The 21,566-nt window shown below is 42.7% G+C and overlaps 6 protein-coding genes across 6 annotated transcripts; 2 read left to right on the forward strand and 4 right to left on the reverse strand.

Moving 5' to 3' along the window:
* Window positions 1–1,695: 1,695 nt before the first annotated feature.
* EAE97_007996 (uncharacterized protein) lies at window positions 1,696–3,775 on the reverse strand (the record flags this gene model as incomplete). The annotated part of the gene is made up of 5 exons (XM_038878510.1): window positions 1,696–2,001; window positions 2,066–2,263; window positions 2,340–2,728; window positions 2,784–3,480; window positions 3,545–3,775. The coding sequence occupies 5 exons, from the start codon at window positions 3,773–3,775 to the stop codon at window positions 1,696–1,698; spliced, it is 1,821 nt and encodes a 606-aa protein (XP_038730760.1).
* A 1,983-nt stretch (window positions 3,776–5,758) lies between these two features.
* Window positions 5,759–8,995, forward strand: EAE97_007997 (uncharacterized protein; the record flags this gene model as incomplete). Its single annotated transcript, XM_038878511.1, has 2 exons — window positions 5,759–5,858; window positions 5,910–8,995. The coding sequence occupies 2 exons, from the start codon at window positions 5,759–5,761 to the stop codon at window positions 8,993–8,995; spliced, it is 3,186 nt and encodes a 1,061-aa protein (XP_038730761.1).
* Window positions 8,996–9,565: 570 nt separating this feature from the next.
* On the reverse strand, window positions 9,566–11,797 carry EAE97_007998 (uncharacterized protein; the record flags this gene model as incomplete). The annotated part of the gene is made up of 1 exon (XM_038878512.1): window positions 9,566–11,797. One exon carries the CDS (start codon window positions 11,795–11,797, stop codon window positions 9,566–9,568), a length of 2,232 nt encoding a protein of 743 aa, XP_038730762.1.
* Window positions 11,798–13,166: 1,369 nt separating this feature from the next.
* EAE97_007999 (uncharacterized protein) lies at window positions 13,167–14,934 on the forward strand. The gene is made up of 3 exons (XM_038878513.1): window positions 13,167–14,040; window positions 14,113–14,263; window positions 14,368–14,934. The coding sequence occupies exons 1-3, from the start codon at window positions 13,572–13,574 to the stop codon at window positions 14,642–14,644; spliced, it is 897 nt and encodes a 298-aa protein (XP_038730763.1). The 5' UTR covers window positions 13,167–13,571; the 3' UTR covers window positions 14,645–14,934.
* Window positions 14,935–15,592: 658 nt separating this feature from the next.
* On the reverse strand, window positions 15,593–18,352 carry EAE97_008000 (uncharacterized protein; the record flags this gene model as incomplete). Its single annotated transcript, XM_038878514.1, has 4 exons — window positions 15,593–17,713; window positions 17,764–17,902; window positions 17,953–18,126; window positions 18,183–18,352. The coding sequence occupies 4 exons, from the start codon at window positions 18,350–18,352 to the stop codon at window positions 15,593–15,595; spliced, it is 2,604 nt and encodes an 867-aa protein (XP_038730764.1).
* Window positions 18,353–19,557: 1,205 nt separating this feature from the next.
* Window positions 19,558–21,023, reverse strand: EAE97_008001 (uncharacterized protein; the record flags this gene model as incomplete). The annotated part of the gene is made up of 4 exons (XM_038878515.1): window positions 19,558–19,597; window positions 19,653–20,107; window positions 20,161–20,666; window positions 20,720–21,023. 4 exons carry the CDS (start codon window positions 21,021–21,023, stop codon window positions 19,558–19,560), a joined length of 1,305 nt encoding a protein of 434 aa, XP_038730765.1.
* Window positions 21,024–21,566: the final 543 nt, after the last annotated feature.

The following is a 21,566-nucleotide window of genomic DNA, read 5'->3' on the forward strand; positions in this document are numbered from 1 at the left end:
CAATGTTCGCCATCTCTATTTCTTTATAGTTATTTAGCCACGCGGAATCCATTTACCCTGTACCATCCTTTTTTTTTCAATTTTCCGTTCCATTCAGTTATTTTTCACAAATAAGGTATGTAACTATATACATACCCCTTTTGGTCCGAACCTCTGGGTCAGAAGTGAGTGAACATGAGTGAAAGTGATTATTTCAGACCAAAACAAAAAGACGTGTAAGAGAAGATTTCCGGAATCTAGAGAATGGAAGAATAGTATTCGGATTCGACTCTTAAATACCTCATCTTGATTTTTTGGCATTCTCGTGGTGGTGAGATCGAAATATAAGATTTTATATTGAGTTATCAATCATTATTCACACACATTATATCTGTAATTTTCTCTTTTCCTTTCCTTTTTTGTCTTTTACACCTCTTCACATAATTAACTCATTTCCATTTCATCTCATTCTCATTCTCAAATCCAATCCCAATACCCAAACATCCCCAAAACCGAAATTCACGTGTTGTTTCATATATTCCCAAATCTCAAAAATCCATACATGTCAAAAACTACGTCACCGACGTCATTTTATTCAACCATCTACATCATCTCTCGTCATCATTATCGACGTCATGAAGTTATGCGATATGCAACAAAACCTTTTTTCTTTTTTGTGATGACGTATATGTGATACATGTATACACATATATTGAGAAGTGAGAATGGTTTGGTTGAAGAACATGTAATTGAATGTTTGTTCGTTCTTCGTCGTTTTGTTTGAGTGATGCTTGCGATAATGAGAGGTATCAATCAATCATTCATTCAGTAGATGGGTATTTTTTTAGATATTGGGGAAAATCAAGGTAAGAAGTTGATTAATTAATAGTATAATATAATGAATAGAAGAATGAATGAATTTAATTCCCCAATTCACTCATTTACTCATGAGTAAACTTCATATCGAGTTTATTAAAATCGGTATAAACAACATCGTACGTATGGTTTTGTAATATATACGTACCAACCATCAACCATTTGCCCGCTCCTACTCTCACATCCACACATAATCTATATACAATTTTCTTCTCCCTCCCTTTCCCCCCTTTCACATCCACCCTCACTCACCCTCATTCCAACCTCAACTCCCAACCAACAGCCAACAAGAAAGGATCCATCCTTCAAGCTTCAATCCTCTTCCAACTCCAATCAATCATATCATAAGAAAATCCCATTAACCAATCAATACTCAATACTCAGTAAGTACTCAGTAAGTACCCATTAAGTACTAAATGCCCCAAAGTTCCAGTTCCCTCATTTTCATAGTAAGTGGTCTCCAAACGCACCAAGCGCACCAATCAATCCAACCTGAACCTGAGCCAACCAGTAAGTACCCTTAGAATAATAATAATGTAAACACCCAATTCCTAACCAAATAATAACCAATGAATATCATAACTCCATCGCTTATGCTCGCTAATTTTTTCGAAATTATGTGTGTAGGGGTGTTATTTTGTAAGGTTGATGGATGTTTCGCTTCATCTCGTTTTCGTCTCCTCTCATGATTTTCCGTCATGAGGAATTACTATTCTGTTTTGTTCCATTGTGTCATGTGTGTTTGCGGTTTGTTGTATATCAAATACACACACACACACACTTTATTATTTTTCGTACCTCAGTTTCCTGAATTTCCTCCTCTTTTTCTTCCCTCTCCCTTTAAAGCTTAACAGGAAACCTTTTCCTCACCCTCCCTCCAAATTTATAAATAATCATCGGCGCCGGAATTAACGCCAGTGCAATAAATCCCAATACACTATTTCCCCATCCGTACCCTAATTTTGCATACATAGCCGGTCCAGCAAGTGGTAAAAATGCTCCGAATAACGACCGTGATACTGTCAATGCTGCGATTCCTGACGCAGCGAAGGATGGGAAGCTGTCGATGACGTATGTTTGAATTGGAATAAAGATACCCATCATACCGAAACCGAAGGGAATGAGGCCGATTATGGGCACGATCCACTGGGGATGTTAGAATCTTCAGGGAAGGGCGAAGGAGAGTGAGAAGGTAGGGAGGACTACTTACATGAACGCCGCCCTGAATGCTCCAACCATACCAGAAAAAACTAATCGGTATAAAGCAAGCAAAAAATATACAAGCCGGTAATCGCATTTCAGGCTCAAAGATCCCATTATTTGCTTTCGTCATGCGGACTACCGTAACGTCCGAGATACGAGCTACTACTACGAGACCAAGGAAGAAACCAAAGCCTAGACCTATGTACTAGTAGACAGTTAGATTGGCAGTAAACGGGAGGATGGAGATTTTGGAGGTGAAAGAGATGAAGAGATATACTCACAGCTAATCCACCTAATTCTGGCGCCCAATGATATTTATCTGTGAAAACCGTCGTAATAGTAGTAAACAATAAATACAAAAGTCCATAAACGACCGCCATATACAAACTCAGAATAAACACAATAGGACTAAAAATTAACATTTTCAGGGGTCGAATCATGGCATTTGCTAGAACAGAAGCATTTGAATGATGTGCTGAATTGCTTGGATCGTATACGCTGCGGAGATCAGATCGACTGAGTTCTTTGGAGAGACGCGCGACCTTGCGTTTTATGAGGAGACGTGGGTTAGTTTCTACGTTGAGACATTCGATACCGATAGTTATGATAGTTCCGGCAATGAAAAGAATCCAAAATACCCAACGCCAGCCGATTCTTTGGGCTACGAAACCTAGAGATTGGTTAGATGTACTGCACTTTGACCGGTATAACGAATGGGGAAATACCTCCAGCTATTGGACCAATAACAGGACCAAACAAAGGACCCAAACTGAAAAGTGAAGTCGCCAATCCTCTTCTGTCCGCATGAAATAAATCCGCAATCATTCCAGCTCCAATGGTTAAACAACCCGAACCACCCAATCCAGCCATAAATCGAAACCCTATCAATGTACTCAAGCTAGGTGCCAATGCACACCCAATCTGCCATACACAAAATATTATATTACCACCCGTCAGAACATATCTTCTCCCATACATCTCAGACAAAGGCGCAAGTATTAACGGCCCAACGACATATCCCAAGACAAAGATACTCACGGTGAAAGAGCTCAATATGAGACTGGAATTGTGAAACTCCTTGTCTGCAAATGTTACACCAGGCGCAAACATACTGGAAGCGAGCGGAGATATAAACGTAATGCTAGCCAGTAGACCCGTCAGCACCCATTTCTTCGTTTCCGGAAAATTCAGAGGCATTTCGGGATCGGTCTGGCTTTCCCATCCTACGATACCGTTTGCGAGATTGGAGACTGGTATAGGCCGCGGTGGAAGTTTGGCACGCGGAGTATGAGATCGATGGGCTATGCGGGCGAGTCTGGAACCGCTGGAGGATTTCGAGTTCGTGCTGGTCTTATCGTTCGAGTCGGAATTTGGATGTGTGCGATGGGAGGATGGTCCGACTTTTATTGATTCGGTGGTTGTCTAAATGAGAAAGGAATGTTAGTAGGTATTTCGAGAATGCGCAATGCGAGTGGTTGTTTCGAACCTTTTGTCTTTCGAGATCATCGATGTGACCTTCATCCATTGTTTTGACTGCTTCGAGATTCGAATCTCGGTCGGCGATCGACGCATTTGCAGAACCATCATTTTTCGGCGAAGGGTTTCTCGAATTATCGGATTGGTATGCGGTTGATTCTGTTTTCGTTCCAATTTCATGTTCCTGTTCATGTTCCTCCTCTGCCAATATTCCTTTCTCGAGATCCTGAGGCAAACTCATTATTGACCTCTAGAAAGGTAGCGCAGATGGAGTTTCCAAGTGTAAATCAATTGAAGAGCTTCTAGTAAAGACTCTGCGGGGGCTGGGGAATTATTATCATCGGCAATTATGCATTTAAGGGATGTATGTACAAAATATCGATGTATGGAAAACGTTGAAGATCGATCAGCGGTATAACGGTTTAAGACAAAAAAAGGTGGGATATGGGGAAATCTGATGATCGATGAAGACTCCGTCCAATCCAAAGGGTAGAAAATAAAAACTTGAAAAGGGTATAATGGAAAATATGAGCGAGAATCCGATGTAATTTGCAAACAAGACTGATCATGAAGTGACTACGAAGTAAGAAGAAACACCGCAGCGGATAAGAAATGGGTTTTGTAGAGTCTAGACAGGGCTCGTACGCGATCAATCAATCCTACCTTGATCGAACCGAACATGTTGATTTCTTGTGGTGACCACATGTTATACCAGTACCTTCTCATTTGCTTTTGGATGGAAGCTGTCAGTGTTCTTTCCTATTGTCTTGGTATGATTGTTAGGTTGTGGTCGGGTATCCTTAAAGCTTGGATTCAATGGATTGCCAAGACTGCTGAATGAAGGAAAGAACCTCAGACCTGTCTTGTTTGTTTTCAAGACTCAGGACTCAAGAGTTATTTGTTATTGTTAAACTATATGAACGAGACTAGACCGGAGTCTAGTTTGGACAGCTTGGACAGTTTGGACTTTGATCATAATGGAAAGGATGGAATGGAAGCTAAATATGTGATCCCCGGGATAGGGTTATAAGGATAGAGCCCCGTTGATAAAGGAGTAACGGCAGGGAGCAAGGTCGATGATTTAGAGAGAGAGAGAAAAAAAGGGAAAGCGAGTGCAAGCGACCGAGTGACGAATATAAGAGACTTGAATTGTATTTATACCTAGGTACACACACACACATATACACACACATTATGTATGCTACGTATGTTATGAAAATGTTATGAAGATATTTATTATTTGTTTTGATTGCGAACATGTGGTGTGTACATCGCAAAGTCATGAACTACACAGTACAGGCGACTAGGTGCCTACTCGGTATAGAAATTGAGCCATCAGTAAGCTAAAAAGACAGACAACAGCCACTCTGCCTTGTCTATCACTTTCATACTAACCGTGATGGTGTGGTAACCGCCGTCATGGTCAGCAACAACTTGGTACTACATAATACCATTTAGGAAGCTTCTCCGTGTTTATGGTCTAAGCACAAAAATATACTTGAGTACCGGCATTCAAGATTACATAACCATGTCTTGAAGCTTATCAGCTTGAAATTCTAGCTCGTCTCGAAGTATTGACTATCAACTGGATCTTCCGATTTCAACTCAAGCTTTATCGACACAATCAAGTGCCGACTATCTTGACCATACCGATCCGTGCCCAAGGTCTACGGCAGAAACAGTCTAATCTTCTTCAAGATGGAATCAACGATCAACAATCAACGATCAACTAACCTATTACGAAGGCAGGATTCAAGATACTTCAGATATGTTCATTCATCTCCGACTGAGGAGATCATCACTTGAATAATGACCAAACTTCCTCATGTAGTATCGCTGGACTTAGATGAGTCTTATCATTCGAATCGTTCGCTGTTAGCATTGCTGTGTGCGTTGGTTTTCTTTCCACGTGGGAAGAGTACTTGTAAAATGGCCGAAAACAATTGCTGTACCCAAAATCATCAAAGAGAGTCTTTGAAGTGTTGAAGAATACTGCAAAGGAATCGAAAATGAAAGAACTTTGTGATTCTCGGAGAACAATGAAATCAAATGTTCTCTTTTATCCTCAATCACATCTACATTCTTAGTTTTGTGTGCGCTTATTCGAGGAATGCTAAAACTACTGCTTCATGTTTAACACTCTCTGCCTTGAATTGACGAATATCATCAAGATTCTAGTGTAGTGAAAAATTACCCTTGAAATCTTTATTTTGCTGTCGACATTATGTCAGGAGTGTTACCAGTCAAATCAGACCAAGGCGTGGTGAAGGGTGCAGTATCAAAGCCATGGGATCCTACAAGTCTAGCAGTTGGAGGAGCTATGTGTAAGTATCATTCTCAGTTGTAGTCTTGTGTGTCTAACCTGAGGAATCTAGTGGCATCTCGAGGACCAGCTCCAAGTTTGACCGGCCCTGTCCATCCATTGTTTGCACGCAAAAGATGGGAAGTCTCTGATGAGGACTACCAGCTCTTGATGCCAAGTATGCGACTTGCCACACGGCTTTTAGAAGTCGGAATGCCGTATTTAGCAAGTTTTTTGCCATCAAGAATCATCTTTGGCTCCCCGCAGGAAGTATCGCACGCTGAACATAGCCATCTTGTCTGTCCACGAGTGATTCCATTGAAACAGACAGTTTTGATCAAGGATCTTCAAGCAGCAGAGTTGGAGCTTGAAGCCATCGCAAGATGTATCAAGTGGAGATTGAATGATAGAATGCATGCGACTCGGAATTGGAATGGTATCACAAGAATAGTTGACTACGGAGAAGCAGACTTTCACGAACTCAACGAGAATGAGATCAGGGAATCGGATTTACACGCTGCTCAAGCAGGCCGGGTACGACGGCCACTCGTTATTGCAATCATGGATTTACTATTGGTACCAATGCGTACTCACCCAGCTGGTTCCGAGATTCGCCTTAAAGCACAGTTCATGGCAGCAATTACAATGATCCATGAAATTGGACATGCAATTTTCCTCCAAGATTATCGGTCGTTCAATCCACCTTCTGGTGATGAGCCTTACGTCGAGAAAGACGTCGATAGCGAACTAGGAAGGTCTTTCGTAAGCTGGATTTTTAATGGTTTCCATCCTCAATTCTGCGAATCTTATGATCAAGATGCCAAATTTGGTAGTCTGGGATGGTCGTTATATTGGCAACCTTTATTTAAAACCAATCAGCTGTTTGGTAATGACAAAGAGCACAAGCGACCATTATACGAAAAACTCTATGCAATTCCTGTCAGTTATCTCTCAAACACATTTCGGCAGACTTGGTGGGAAGCTAATCAACGCGGTGTCCCTTTACATCAACTCGCTGCGACATTGAAAAAGAGCTTAAGTTTGGATTACAGTGACAAAGCGGAGGCTGCTATCTCTGTGAAGGCAAATTGGTGGATGGATCCGATTGCGAAACTTCCTAGATGGAAAGGCCACTATAGAATTACAAGGTTCTCTTCAGGCCAGCCTGTCCAAGGACTTGTAAAAGACCAAATCGTCGCGCAAATGAAATTAGAAAAGCAGACCTTCACGTTCACTATACATGATGAAATAGATAAAAATTACGATGCTGAGCTTGAACGATTGTTAAGAGAACAGACGCCCTGTTCATGGGAAGATAAGGTCATTGCAGGGAATAATAATAGAACAGTAATCGCTTATAGCATCGAGACGCACGATGATGGAATGTTAGATGAGGATATAGGTTACATTCAAGATGATGGTTCCGAAATCGTAACGCAAATCGAAGTTCGCTATCGTCCGACAACCGATTTCCAGCCTAGGTCGACAAAACTCGTTCCACCAAAGAAACTAGTTGAAGAGGCTCGGAAAGAGGTTTGGGCTGAAATAGCTGCCGAAGAAAAAGCAGCAGCTTCTGAGATGTTCGCATCAGGTTCAAGGGTCAAAAAGCGCGGAAACTTGAACAGTTCTCTTTCAGGACCAAGCAAGCGTTTGAGAACATTTCTCGAAGCAGACAAGTTGGATGAGAATTCTACACTTGCAGAAAAAGTTTTGAAAGCAGTTAGCCAAGCATCGGCAAATGAGGTTGGCCATTGGACAAGAATCCAAGCATGGTATTATTGCTTGCAACATGGCCTTTCATTGCTCCAGTTACCTAAAACTGCCGCAGCACAACAAGCAAAACTCGATAACGGTACGGAAATAGGGAATAAAATTATGCGGAAGATACAGTACCATCTCCTAGAGAAACTTTGGGGAGAGATTCATGACAATGGTCTAAACCCGGAATCGGTTCTTGTAGCAAAGTACATCCTTGGCCTTATAGATTTCTTTGTGGACGAAGATATAGACAGTTTGGCCGTGAGAATGAAAATGCCTGTTCCAAATACTCCTAGTCAGAGGAAGGAGATCAGAGCTGAGTGTAAAGGTTACTTCGAAAGAGTAATCAAGGGCGAGGAATTGAGAGAACCCTCACCTCGAATAGGCCTCACTTTGGAGCAGCAATTAGCACCTCTGCACAAGTTGGCTCCAGAACCATCCCAATGGTCAGAAGATGATTTGAGATCTTGGTGTCGCCACAAATCGATCCCACAGTGGGGATCTATCTCTGGCCTCATCACCCGCGTCAATCGTTTCAGAGAGGAAGAAAAGAACGTTAAAGTGGGTATAGCCGGACGAATTAAACCTCCTCCTGGTAGGACTGATCGCACCGGCACAGAAATTTATCGTTTCAGTGCTGTCCTCCGACACAGTTCTCTTGATGCTCTCAAAAGCTCTCTTTTCATTGCCGGTGATTTTCCTTCGGACACCGAGCTCGATCTCTGGGTTAATTCAGACCACATCCTCCAACCCGGTCCCTTGAGTGAGCAGATCTCTACCGTGGATTGGAAGCGTCTTGTTCTACGCGCATGGCGTACGGCAACTCCCAAGGAACCAATCAAAATCAGCCGGGAAGAGCGCATTGAGAAAATAAATAGACATAATGAACTTATCGACACTAAACTTCGAAGCGAACAGCGAAAGTCTACAAAAGAAGAGATAAATGAAGAAGAAGTAATAGAGTATCCACATCCTGGATCCGTTCTTAACAAAGTCACGGATATTTCTCAACGCGCGCTCGCCTTGACTCGCATCCGTAATGCGCCGGGTACAATACCAGGGCAAAGCTATAAGAAACACGATCGTGCTCATTTAATCAAGGGGAGACACTTGAATGATATGATGATGGATTTGGAAGATTTGGAGACGAAGGTGAAGGAGGGTAGGGAGAAGAAAACGGGAATTGATGATATGGAACAGAGGGAATCGAGGCATTGGAAGGAATTGAGTGAAAGAGAGGCTAGGAGAATCACGAATATGAAGTTGGTGGAGAAGAGGTTCACAAAGCAGTGGGGGGCAGGTGAGAGGTTGGGGGTCGGTGAGGAAGAGGTGCCCGAGGAAGTCAAGGGGAAGAAGGGAAAGCAAGTGGAGGAGGATGATTGGCATGAGGATTATGTCTAAGAGAGTTTGCGGATATGCTGTTTGTCTATCCGTCTTGTTGCTTATCATGTTTCTGTAATTCTTTCTTATTTCATAATGTATCGAACGAGACAGATTAACATAGTATGTATGATGTTTTGTAACTTATTTGCATTTCTATTCCCTAACCTTCAGAAGAGTTCTTCGGTATCCAGTTCAAATGTGAATAAATATTTCTTACCAGATACTATCATGTTATCATTCCATCGTCGACCTCTCTTCTCATCTTCCAGTAGAGTTCTTTAAATCAACTAATATTGCTTTATTGTCTTCTTCTGCTCTTGCTCTCTCATTTCGCTGCGTATCACATGTAATAAAAAGCCCCCAAAACACTCCCCTTAAAATTTTCAAAGTCTCATACAGAGCTGTTAGAGAAGTTGTACTTACCTGATACGCTATCCTCTCGCATCCTTTCCTTGTATTCAGAGTACTTGAGTGAATATTGTAATTATGCTCGGTATATACGTGTTATCTACGCTTGAAATACCGAAATTTGTGAACCTCTACGATGATCTTTGACTTTCAGATATTGAATTAAATCTAAATTTTGGATCAAGTAAGACCATCTAGATTCATCCAAGGTCCTCTGCTCCAATCCAACTCATTCAACCAATCCAAATTCCCAATTGCTCCCACATCATCGCCCATTCCATCTAGATCATCAACTCCCATCATGCCCACATCCACATTGCCATTTCCGTTTTCGCCTCCTAACCCATCATTACCATCCTCAACCAACCCGATTCCATTCCTCTCCCCCTCCTGTCCCTGTCCTTGCAAATTCACACGACCACCAACTCGATGATTCAAAATCTGATCCAGAATCCTCTTCACCAATTTACTCATACGTCTACACAGCAGATAGTTCCCCGCACTCGGTTTAATCCACTCAAAAAACCCCACCAATAAACTTAAGTTCTGCACAATTTCCGACGTCGGTAGTTTGATCGTCGATTCATGCGGCGATTTCATCTGTTTAAGGATTTCTACACACAAGACTCCACTGGAGGGAACACCCCAACACATAAGCATCCAATCGTAATCATGATGGTGTTCGACGAAGCGATCGCGTTGGACCCAGAAGAGGACGGTCAGTTGGAGCATTTCGAGGGCGCAGGATACCATGGATTGGCCGGAGAGAAGGAGAGATTTGTGAGCGAGTCGTTCGAGCGTGAGTCGTTGTTCGAGGTATGTGAGACGCAGACCGATGAGACGCCATAATACACTATCGGATATCAAAGGGGAGTATACGTCGTTGGGACGGTAATGGGTGTAGTAGGGGAAACTATCGTAGGTTTCTTGTAGACGAGCTAGAAGATCGGTAATGCGGGTATCGCTGATATTCCCGGTAAGGGATAGTTCGAGAATTTCATCGGTGATTATAGTAAGATAGCCGTGAGCGCGAATGTACGTTGCGTTTGTCATTCTGTCTTCTTGATTCCAGCCATTGGCGTCTAATTTCTCTGCAGCATTTCTAAGAGCTTCGGGGCCTTGAGCAAATACTTCTTCGTCGATGTCAAGAGGGAAGCGGAACCGTGTATAGCGGTAACTCAATGCTGGTGGACGACCTGTAAGGTGAGCAGAGCTTTTATCGACATTGAATATTATTGTAAATAAACGTCTTTTACACTCGGATAAGAATGTGACGGGTCCATCATTATCCGGTTGGCGATGAAGACCCAGTGCAGTTGACATGCTAACCAAATCCCCTATCTGCCTCCAAACAATCAAACTCGCGTCGCCCATAATTACAGTAGCAATAATAAGATTTTGAGTCAAGAGTCCTACCATGACGGTATTGATGTAGTCCATATAATTAGACAATGTAACACAAGCTTGGATGCAATCTTTTAACTCTAGAGCGAAGTGTTTTCGGTCTTTCCTTTGCCCAGGCTGGGTTGTGAAAAAAGCATCTCTTTCAGATAGCGACAAAATAGATTGACATAGAGCCGCAAATATGAGTCCCATGGACTCCCATCTCATATTAGGTCCTGTAATACTGTCTAACCAAGGTTGGTAATCCTCTGCCTCCTGTAGATGATGCTCGGAGTTCCTGCATAGATGCGTAGATATACGTTCCATATCATCGAGACGCCTTGGCTCTTTAAACTCCTTTCCCCATTGAGACCACAATGAATGTGCTATCTGTGCTGAGATTAGTCTCGGGGTATAAGGGCTGCACTCGCCCATCCTTTCCAAAAACCATTTCAGCAAATGGTCACATGTTCGTTTGTCGGGCAGTTTTTGCAATATTTTGATTCCGAGCTGGATTCGTGGGGATCCTCCAAATGCATTTCCGGGTAGCATCAGGAAATTATGAGTCTGGAGACTATCATAAGATGGAAGTGCACCAGAGTCATTGGAGATCTGTATATCGTTGCCGATATTATCCCGATTTTCCTCGAACACAGCGGAGAAGTTTGTTGGACCAAAGAAACCCCCGGATTGTATTCTTCCTAGTTCCGTGGGCCTACTATCGGGAGAAAGCAGATGGTCATGTGTAGATACAATAGAAGGAGTTGGAGTTGGAGTGGGGGTTGATAGTATACCCGCAGTTTGTTCATGCTCCCTACTTGTATTGGATTCCCCTGTAGGTGGTCGACGGGTCATAGGTGCTGAGAGGTATACACATTTTGCCGATGTTTTCCGTCGCTTACATCGATCACATACGGGAAGACTATGATCACAAGAAATTTTTGCTTTTCTGCATGGCTCACACGCGGGCTGTTTGCCATTTCGTCTCCGTGGGACAACTCCGTGTCCGTTCTCTCTGCGGATCGACATGTGTTTGAGTATATAGAAGTTTTAAACAATTATCGCATTACAATGATAGCTAGTTAACATTTGTATGTAGGACCAAAAAGATAATAAGAAAAATTGAAAAGATGTGTCGAGAAAACACAAGTTGATAGAGGAATAGCAACACCGTTCGTGACGGAGTTCAACGTCGGCACTCGGAGTAAGCTAGGTTTTAAATTAATCCCCGCTCAACAATCTAATCATGAAAAAGCCAGCAACATGAATTGAATATCGATTCCAAGCTCCTGAGAAATTGTCTATATCGAGTATGTCTACACCGTTTCTAATTATCTTATCGATATTGAAGATAGTTCTTTAATATTATGGTAGCGATATTTCATCATTAGATGGATAAAACGACACTCTAGCATTTTGAGCAGGAGGAACGAGTGTTGTTAACGCCGTTGAGGTATACTTTTCGGGTTGCTTCACAAGAAGTCCCGAATGTAGGGTTCTTATATATCAACAACGACAGTTTAACAAGTGCCGTGGATGATTTATTTACTTTTTGCTCATACTGGTGGATTCTCAGACGTAATTATCAGACAAAGATTGCTCCGCAGATGTCTCAAGAGTGGCAGCATGGCCACAATCAATATGCTTTATGTCGACTTCATCAACTTTGTTCGTCGTAACAAAATACCATTGTAAACACATCCAAGTGGACTCAATGGGTCTCACTGTTGAATTCCCGTCTGAAATAGAGTAGAGTACATCGTTTATGACTTTGACAAGCAGTCATATACTTCTCGACGCTCGCCACAAATCTTGACTAGATCTAGATTCTGGGCAAGCAGACACTTCACCATTTTGAAAAGCTAATCGCATTATTGATAGCAAAGGCCACATGGAGTGCCCATCATTCTATATCTCAAATATATAGCATGAGAGCAAGAGCCACTTAATTTGAAATACATTACGTGACTTCACTCATAGAAACTGACATTCCAGATCCCTATTGGAAGCATTTTCTCCCATTCATATTGTTGTCAATTTAACCTCGGATTTGTGGGTACACAAGGAGAATTATCGACTTTTCTAGACAGTCTTGGAAATCTTCATAACTTATTTGAAGGCAATCAATGTTTCCACCAGGCTGAAAGCGAAGTTGCGATTGGCTCATTTAAATCCAAGCCCTTTTCTTCATACTCTTCATCTGAAATCCTAAACCTCCTAGCACAGACAACAACCGGCATTGAAACGCACGGCATTCATATCTCCATTTGTTTCACAGCATTGTCAATCACGTGTTCTTGTTGAAGAAAGCATCTCCCTGTAAATTAAATATATGCCATGGCTCTTGCGACAATAATACCTAGGTATTTCCTAATCGGGGTTTGATTGCGAGAGAACACTTTGGTAGAAGTGCATCTCTGGTCTTAAATTCTTCAGTCTGATCATGCCCCAGAATACGGATGATCCACTGCAAGTGCTTGAGTTCAGCCACTACACGGGATGGTTTCCATCGCTCGGCATATCGTACTGAAATAGGATTCGTGAAGAGATCCCAAAAACGGAAATGTAACGAAAATACTACAATGGGCCGTCTTTCATAACGATCGACTTATAGGGCTGGAAAATCTTATATAATATCTCTTTCCCGTTGGTTTCTGGGTATAGCATTCTGTATACATTCATTCTTCTGTTGGCTAATCAATCTTCGCTCCATTCAATTTCAGAATACAAATACCAGTTCCAGCTGCGCTGTCTACCATTCTTTCATTACCATTTATTTCCAGTTAAACCAAATCAAATCAAAATGTACTCCTCATCCCTACTCCTCTCTCTAGCCCTCACAACCCTAGCCTCCGCTTCCACTATCTCCTCTCCCCACTACCCCCGCGCAAACTCCAGCACCTCCAGCACCTCCTCCGCCTGCGTTCCCGCCGGCGCAATCCACATGATCGTTGCACGCGCTTCCACCGAAGCCCCCGGTGAGGGAATCATCGGCTCCGTAGCCACCATGGTTAAAGCCTCTCTTCCCGGCTCCGACTCTGAAGCCGTAGATTATCCAGCCACACTCACGCAGTACCAAGCCTCTGAAGCATCGGGCGTAGCCGCAATGCAAAAATTGGTACAGGCGTATGCGGAAAAGTGTCCCGGGAGTAAGATGGCGGTGATGGGGTATTCGCAGGGTGCGCAGGTGGCGGCGGATGTTATGTGTGGGACCTCTGAAACGGGATTTGCAGGGAATACTCAGGCGTTGTCGGCGAATATTAGTAGTAATGGTAAGTTGTTATTTTTTTTACGGGCGGGTATTTTGCAAACTCAAGAGGGAATTTGACTAATCGAAAAATCAGTCGTGGCAATGGTTCTAATGGGCGATCCATCCCACGTCCCAGCCGAAACGTTCAACGCCGGTACCGCCAAGAACAATGGACTTTTTGCCCGTCAAAATATTGCCGCCTGTCCTACGGAGAAAACAGTCTCCTATTGTGATAGTCAAGATGAGTAAGTCACTCCCTTACTCATACTATTTTTTCCACTCTCTCACCACCCCCTTGAAACTCCCCTCCCCAAAAACCCACACGATCCAATCTAAAATCCTCCCCCAGATTCTGCGACTCCGGCAACTCCCTCCAAGTTCACCTCTCCTACGTTACCACCTACGGAACCGCCGCGGCGAAATTCATCACCGACAAAATGTCTGGCGAAACCACCACTTCCTCTACTTCCACTTCAACTTCTTCCCCTTCCACAAACGGAACCGCAGATGCAAAAAGCGCGCAAGGTCTTACGCGCGCTGCAACTAAGAGCATGAACGGCGTTGCAAAAATGGGCGCATCTTGGGGTATGCTGATTATCTTTTTTGGGCTTGGAGTTTTGATTTAAGCTTTGACTTTGATTTTGATTTCGGTTTCGGATATCGTGTTTTCTATTTTGTTTTTTGAACACTTACACTTACAGTAAGTGACAAGAAGATCTAATGTTGCATCTTTCTACGGGGTTTTGAGACACAAAATAGGCGTAGGCGGAGGCGTAGAGCAGGCGTAGCGGGTGATTGAAGGAAAGGGGTAATCGATATCCATTTCTTTCCATTTCTATTTCTTTCTACTTCTCTCTCTTGATTCTCACATCTCCATTCAAAGAGCCATCATATGATACCGCATACGATACCGAAAGATTAGTTGATCATGAATATAAATACTTCGATACAATATAAGTAGAAGATAATTTCTTCCACGCTCACTGTGAAATATCAAATGCATACAGTAGCACCAAGAAGATTTCGTTGTATGATCTTACCATGATTTGATATGTGAATCTAACATATGATAACAAACCCAACCATCCAACCAGCTCTTGAAAACCCCACTTACCTAACCATCCAACCGTAAATAACTCCATCATTCACCTATGAAACATATCAGCACATCTCATCATCATAATCTCGTCCCCATAGAGCAGCGCAAAACGTATCACAGACCCACCCCGGACTGGACTAAATATATATACCACCAATAACTTTCTTCTGTGATTTAATATTGAATATTGTGATGTGTGAAAACTGTAAATACACTATAAGCTATCTAATGTGCTAATCCCAGCCTTATTGCCAAGACATACAGACATCCGCCCATTAGTACCGAGGATACCTTTATAGCGCCTAGGAACCACCCACTCCATACTCCAATAGCCACGCACCAGAAATGTCTACTTTACTTTACTCTACTTTACACCCTGCACTCGTTACTCATTCGCTGAATGCTCTCATTTCAAAACTCAATCTCTATGGAACCCCCCTAGGACTTCAATCGTATCTTTGTCTTTATCTTCGTCTCAATCTCTGTTGCTACTTCTAAGAACATCCGAGGTTGGGGTCGCGAGAGATTCACTCCCACTCCCACCCCCATTTCCCTCCCCGCTACTACTCGGTGATATCTGACTTTTTGTTTCTTTATCACCAGCATCATCAATAAAGACAACATGCCGTTTTACCCCTTCATCTCCATCATCATTCGCATCCTCATCCTTACTATCAACCGAGCCACCTTTCCAATTCGAACTATCTCCGCCTCCGCTCTGCCCCGACCCCCTTTTCAATTCTGGACTTGGAGTTCTCGGTCCGGGATGTGCAGGATAATGCAAATTGTGCTTCGCCTTCCTATGAAGATGTTTTTTCTCGCTCTCCTCTATCCTATCCATCTCTGCCTGTTGCCTTCTCGTAATTTTTCCCTGTCGTCTCGTATACCTATTCAAGCTCTCACATAGCCGATCCAATACCCATTCACTCTCGCTAACATCCGCTAACATTGGACTATCCTCACCAATCCAATCCCATTCGACCAATCCCTCATCTTCCTCTTCCTCCTCGACTTCCTTCGCATTATGCGTGCTGAATCTGATTAAGCGAGTAAACTCCACCCATTCCTCATAACTATATTTCTTTGGTTTATCAGCTCGTAGATCGTTCGCGACGCGTTTGATAGCTGTCGCTAATTTTCGGGCTAGATCATGTTCGGTATGTTCTGGAGGTTCCTCAATTTCCTCAACAACCTGGCCCAGAGAGGATTCCGGATCCGGATCGACGTCGTCAATTATAGGTATTTGTCTATCATCCGGATTTTGCACATCGAACCCGCGACGAATGCGCTTTTTAGCTTCTCTTTCGTCTGTCTTTTTCGATAACCATGCATGTATTCTTGGATGATTCATGAGAAAATCATGCCAGACTCCTGCTTTAGGCATAATCGTCCAATCAGCTAATGTAAATGTGCCACGATTAATGGCTGCTATAACAGTAGAACTCATATCTGAAATGAGAATCGTCATTGTAGGTATTGCAATCAAAGACCAAACGACAAAGAAGGGTTTCCCAGCATTGGATTTTGGTGCAAAATCGCCATAACCAATAGTTAAAAGAGAAACATAGCAAAAGTACAAAGCCTGAAAGTATGTTAAGTCTTGCTCACGCTTTTCGGCTCTCCAGAAAACAGTGGCACCTCCGCACCAAAGAATTGAGAAGGCAAAAATAGACATTGATAGTGCGTAGTACTGCTTGAATTTTCGTACATTAGTTTGAATCTGACGCATAGCATCAAAACGATCCTTTTCTTCTCTGAGTAGAATTAGTTTCTCTCGACGCTTAGCATGCTTTATTCGGGGAGATTTGTTTTCGGCATGTTTATGAAGCTTAGCGTCACGACTAAGAGGAATGAGTGAATTATGTGTCAGCCCCGCCGCTCCCCCTCGACCACCAGAGGAATAGACTCTCTTTTGATGAAAAGTGATGTTTTGGCCTTGAATATCAAAATGACCATACTGGTCTAGCGAAGGACGACGCATCAAGCCTGAACCGGAAGCTCCGGAAGAATCTCCAACTGCACTACGGTGACGTATGTCAGATTTGGGAGGTAAGCCGAGACGGTCCCGAATCTCTTTCTCATTCGTGACTGAACGGCCAAAGGTTTCCTGTTGTTGACGCATTGCATGATGCTTGACAATCTTGTCCTGTGACATACCGGAAGCGAACTTGCGTAAACTATTGATCATAAGACCAAGGAAGATGATGCCAATGACAGCATATGGAAAAAGTAGCCCTCGACCAAGACTGTTATTAGGTACGAAGTCCCCGAAACCGACCGTCAATATTGTGACATCACAGAAATAGAGAGCATCAGCGTACTGAAATCCACAGACTGTTTGATAAACTCCAGCTCCACCAGCTAACCATATAAAGAACATCATGGTTTGTAAGATCAAAGTTCTTTGATCGTCATCGAGTTCAAAATGTTGTGGGTAATGACCAAGGAAATAGCCAAGCATATTGACCATGAGAACCATTGATCCTACGAGATATAATGAAGCTGCCATGACTGCGGACCAGAATCCCTGAGACCAAGTTTGACCAGGACGAATTGGTGGGACGTACTCGTTCATAGCTAACAAGATACCAATAAGCTATGGAATGCATATTAGAATTGAAATTGGTACAAGGACCTCAGACTTACGATGCCAGTAGACAAGTACCAGAAGATTATCGATAGAGGTAATGCAACGATATACCTGACCCTGCGCATAAAGTTCAGGAGCAAGAAAAGATTGCCGGCAAACCCACATCCAAGAGAAATAGCATTTAGGATGATTTCCCTTATATCTCAAATTAGTAACATTCATGAGTTTCTTCAGAGAGCTCCCACCATTGTGGATCAGGTATGCCAACGCCATTTTCATCAGCACCAAATGGCAATTGTCCATCATCAGGTAGATCAGCCCTCCATTTTGTAACTAGAGCGGAAATTGACAAAACATTTGCCAAGGGTCCAATTGTGGCAGCGATGAGAGGGAATGCGGTTGATGCAACCCACCAATCTCTGTTGGACTATGGGTTAGTGCATAAAATTAAGTGATGAAGATGAACTCAACGAACTGTGGTAGATCATCCGTCTTTGCTCGGAATTTGAATCTCCCAATTCTAAGTAGACCCGGCCCTGACAGTTCATTATTCAAAGTGAGCCGACTACCGTTATTACCACCTTTGGGAATAGTGTGACCATTGTTCTTGAAGCTGGCTTCAGAATTGTTACCCGCCATTGTCATGATTTATTGAGCGAGATCATCATGTTTCTGACTCCTGTCCTACCTCTCAAGTAGTTGTGCTTGTGATTATTGACCGGCGGATTTTGTAATCGATTTTTCTTGAAAGGGCAGACTTTGATTTTCCTCACTTGCTTCTTTGCCCGGATATCTATTCAAGAACTCAAATTGATATCGGCCGATGTCTTTGTTCCTTGGCAATCCACCGAGCTTAACCTTGATTACCTAGGTAGGTATATATGCGATAAGGGTGAATTGAGTGATGTACTTCTCTCCAGCTTTGAGATCCGAATATCTTCAAAATTAGAAGCGGTCAACTGAAATCAACATAATAAGTACACAAAAGAACGAAGAGAATGTAAATTATAAACTAACCAAGTCTCTGTAGTGGGATGATTGCTTCCTGGAGATTTGATCGCCATCACGCTGCATGCGAAATGCCGGGGTATGCATGCGGGCTAGATTACGTAAGGTCAACTAATGCATGAGAATGTGATCTAGATCGTTCCCAGAACTTCGATTGTATTTGTTAAAGCTTTTTGGAGGATTATACCGGATTAGTATTGAAGATAGCGATGTTACTGTGAATGCAATTCTAACAGCTTGAACAAGAAAAGGAGGAATTGTGCAGAATGCCATTTACATGGGAGTCAGGCAAAGTTACTCATTAGTCTCTCTGTGCTGCTCGTCATTCATCGAGACCTACAAAAATTGGCATATAGGTACACGAAACTTGTGCGGGGAAGCTTCTTGCGAAGTAGCAGGTCCCGGTTCAAATAGATAAAGCCATTTAAAGCTGTAGAAACATTTTCAGATTTGTCCAACACACTTCATTCGTTAGAACTCAAGTATATGTATGACGAGTTTAGTCGTATGCGGACGAAACATATAATGATAGGCGTTCGTGGCTTAAAACATCCTGATTGGCGTTTAAATAAAGTTTCTTCTCGCATGCTTTAGATCTATATCTAAATGATGATATAACAAATGAAAAGGGTGCTCTCATCTACTCCTATTATCGCATTAGTGTTGAGACGATGAGAGTAGCTTCAAGTCTCAGTGTCCGCTGACGTGTAAACAATTCCAAATGTACAAATTTTGCTTTTCTATTTTTCAACCCAACTGATATATACCCAACGCCTTGCCTTCACTTGGCCCATATTTACTAAAGAAAAAATATTGTCTGGAGAGACAGAGATAGTATGTACTCATTCGGCCTCTTCTCGGCCACCCACCCTTTCTACAAGCCTGATAGAACATTAGCAACGATGAAAAGATATACATCTCAGACCAAGGAACGTACCGGAATATGCTAACTGCAAAAGTCATCCCCCATGCGAGTAATGCTATGGTTATTATGGCACAGAGTGCTTTAGCTCTATGACATACCACACCATTATATCCCGTGTTTCCGACTTTACAGCTCCCGTTGTCATCTGATATGGCATCAAAAGCTAATGTCAAATTAGAAGCCTCAAGAATAATGAAAAAGAGATCTAAAAGGACGAGTCGAATTTTGGCTTTCGGTGCTCGAAGGCCTAAAGGTTTACCCGTATATTCATCCCAGGTCATGTAGAGAGTATACGGAATTGCAATCACATCTACTACAATTGCCATGGTTGTAGATGGACTTTGAGAATAGGAGTATTTATTCGAGAGATGATGAACTGAGCCTGCAATACTCAAGGCGATTATTGAAGTTATAAGTACAATCAGTCGAAAAATAAGGGGAACATAGGGGTTCATGAGAATGGTTTGCTAGATACCGTTAGCCAGTCATCCATTGGAAAAAAGTAGAGTGTGGAGCTTACCTGCACGCGTTTCAAAAAGGTTTCCCGTTTCCTTTTGTTGTATATGAGAGATGTAATGTTATCATCATCGTCACCTTCACCCTTCTCAAGATCCCCGCACCACGGTCTTTCGTAACCGGGAGTTAAATTATCTAAAAATGACTGATCGACTAATTTGCGATCCTCTCCTTCGGGCACACCATACGATGATGCTTTGATAAAGGTTCGCCATACAGCTGCATTTGGCTGTATCCCAGCTCTGAGAATGACGGGCTCCGCGTCTCTAGCATGGTCCCATTTCCTACCTCTGACCGGTTCGCGCAAACCTCCAAAGAAACCCGTCTCTACTTTCTTGTCGCTTATGGCATTGTAGGTTTCGTCATCAGAGTCAACATATCCATCGAGAGATATTCTTCGCGAAGATTGAGTTGGTGTAGAATTATGCTGTGCTGGATGTATTCTCGAAGGGGTGGAAACTCTTTTGGGTTGCGATGCTGGCTCGTTGTCTTCATATGAATCTATCCAGGCTTTTGACAGGTAAGCTCAGGCCGAGAATTCGACTGTGGGCCAATAAACTTACAAGGAAGGGAACGAACTTCTCTTTGAGCTGCTCGATTCTGTGCATGCGTGCTAGTCGTCGATTGTGTGTTTTGGGTACTGTAGGTCCTATAAGAGGCGGACGAGTAGGTTTTGGGTCGAACGGCATGCTGAGAACCAGCTCTCTTCTTCCCTTTCATGGCAACATTCTCCGATGAACCGACGCTCGCAGAATCCGAGAATTGATGTGGGACTGTAAGGGAATCATGTTGAAAATTATTATTGTATGCGTCGAATGGTAGTCCCAGGCCTGGTGTGGTCCGTGGCAATCTATCTGATGTTGCCATAATACTAGGATATTCCCCGATTCGTGTGTCGCAGAGTTGAGACGATGAAATTCTTGACACTTTCTTGCAATTCTTTCTTCCAGTCCTAACACGCGATGGAGCAACCCTGAACGACGCTTCAATCGCGGTCGACCCCTCTCCTATTCCTGCATTGTTGCCTTTCGTAATAAGAATTGAAACACGAATTAGCTTTTAGATGTGAAGTGAATACGATAAGAAAGGAAATTGATTGATTGAGGGGAAAAGAATTGAGTAAATGAGTGTACGAATGAATAATGAATTAGAAGAAAGAATTGAAGAAAGTGACAAGAGGAAATTAGAATTGAAATTTTGGATGTTTGGATGTTTGTTTCGCGGTTAGTTAAGATTAGAGATGTAGTTGCCATTCTGTAGCTATGAATAAAAGATTAAATGATCTACGGAGGACCACACCAGCCCATTAAACATCTAAGGGATTATATGGATTTTTATGGATTATTACCATAAACGAAACGCTGCGAGGATGGGAGAGCAAGGGGGTCATATGAGATCAAAATGGTGAGA

The sequence above is a fragment of the Botrytis byssoidea genome, assembly GCF_014898295.1.
Source record: "Botrytis byssoidea strain MUCL 94 chromosome Unknown BBYS_016, whole genome shotgun sequence".
Lineage (NCBI taxonomy): Eukaryota > Fungi > Ascomycota > Leotiomycetes > Helotiales > Sclerotiniaceae > Botrytis > Botrytis byssoidea.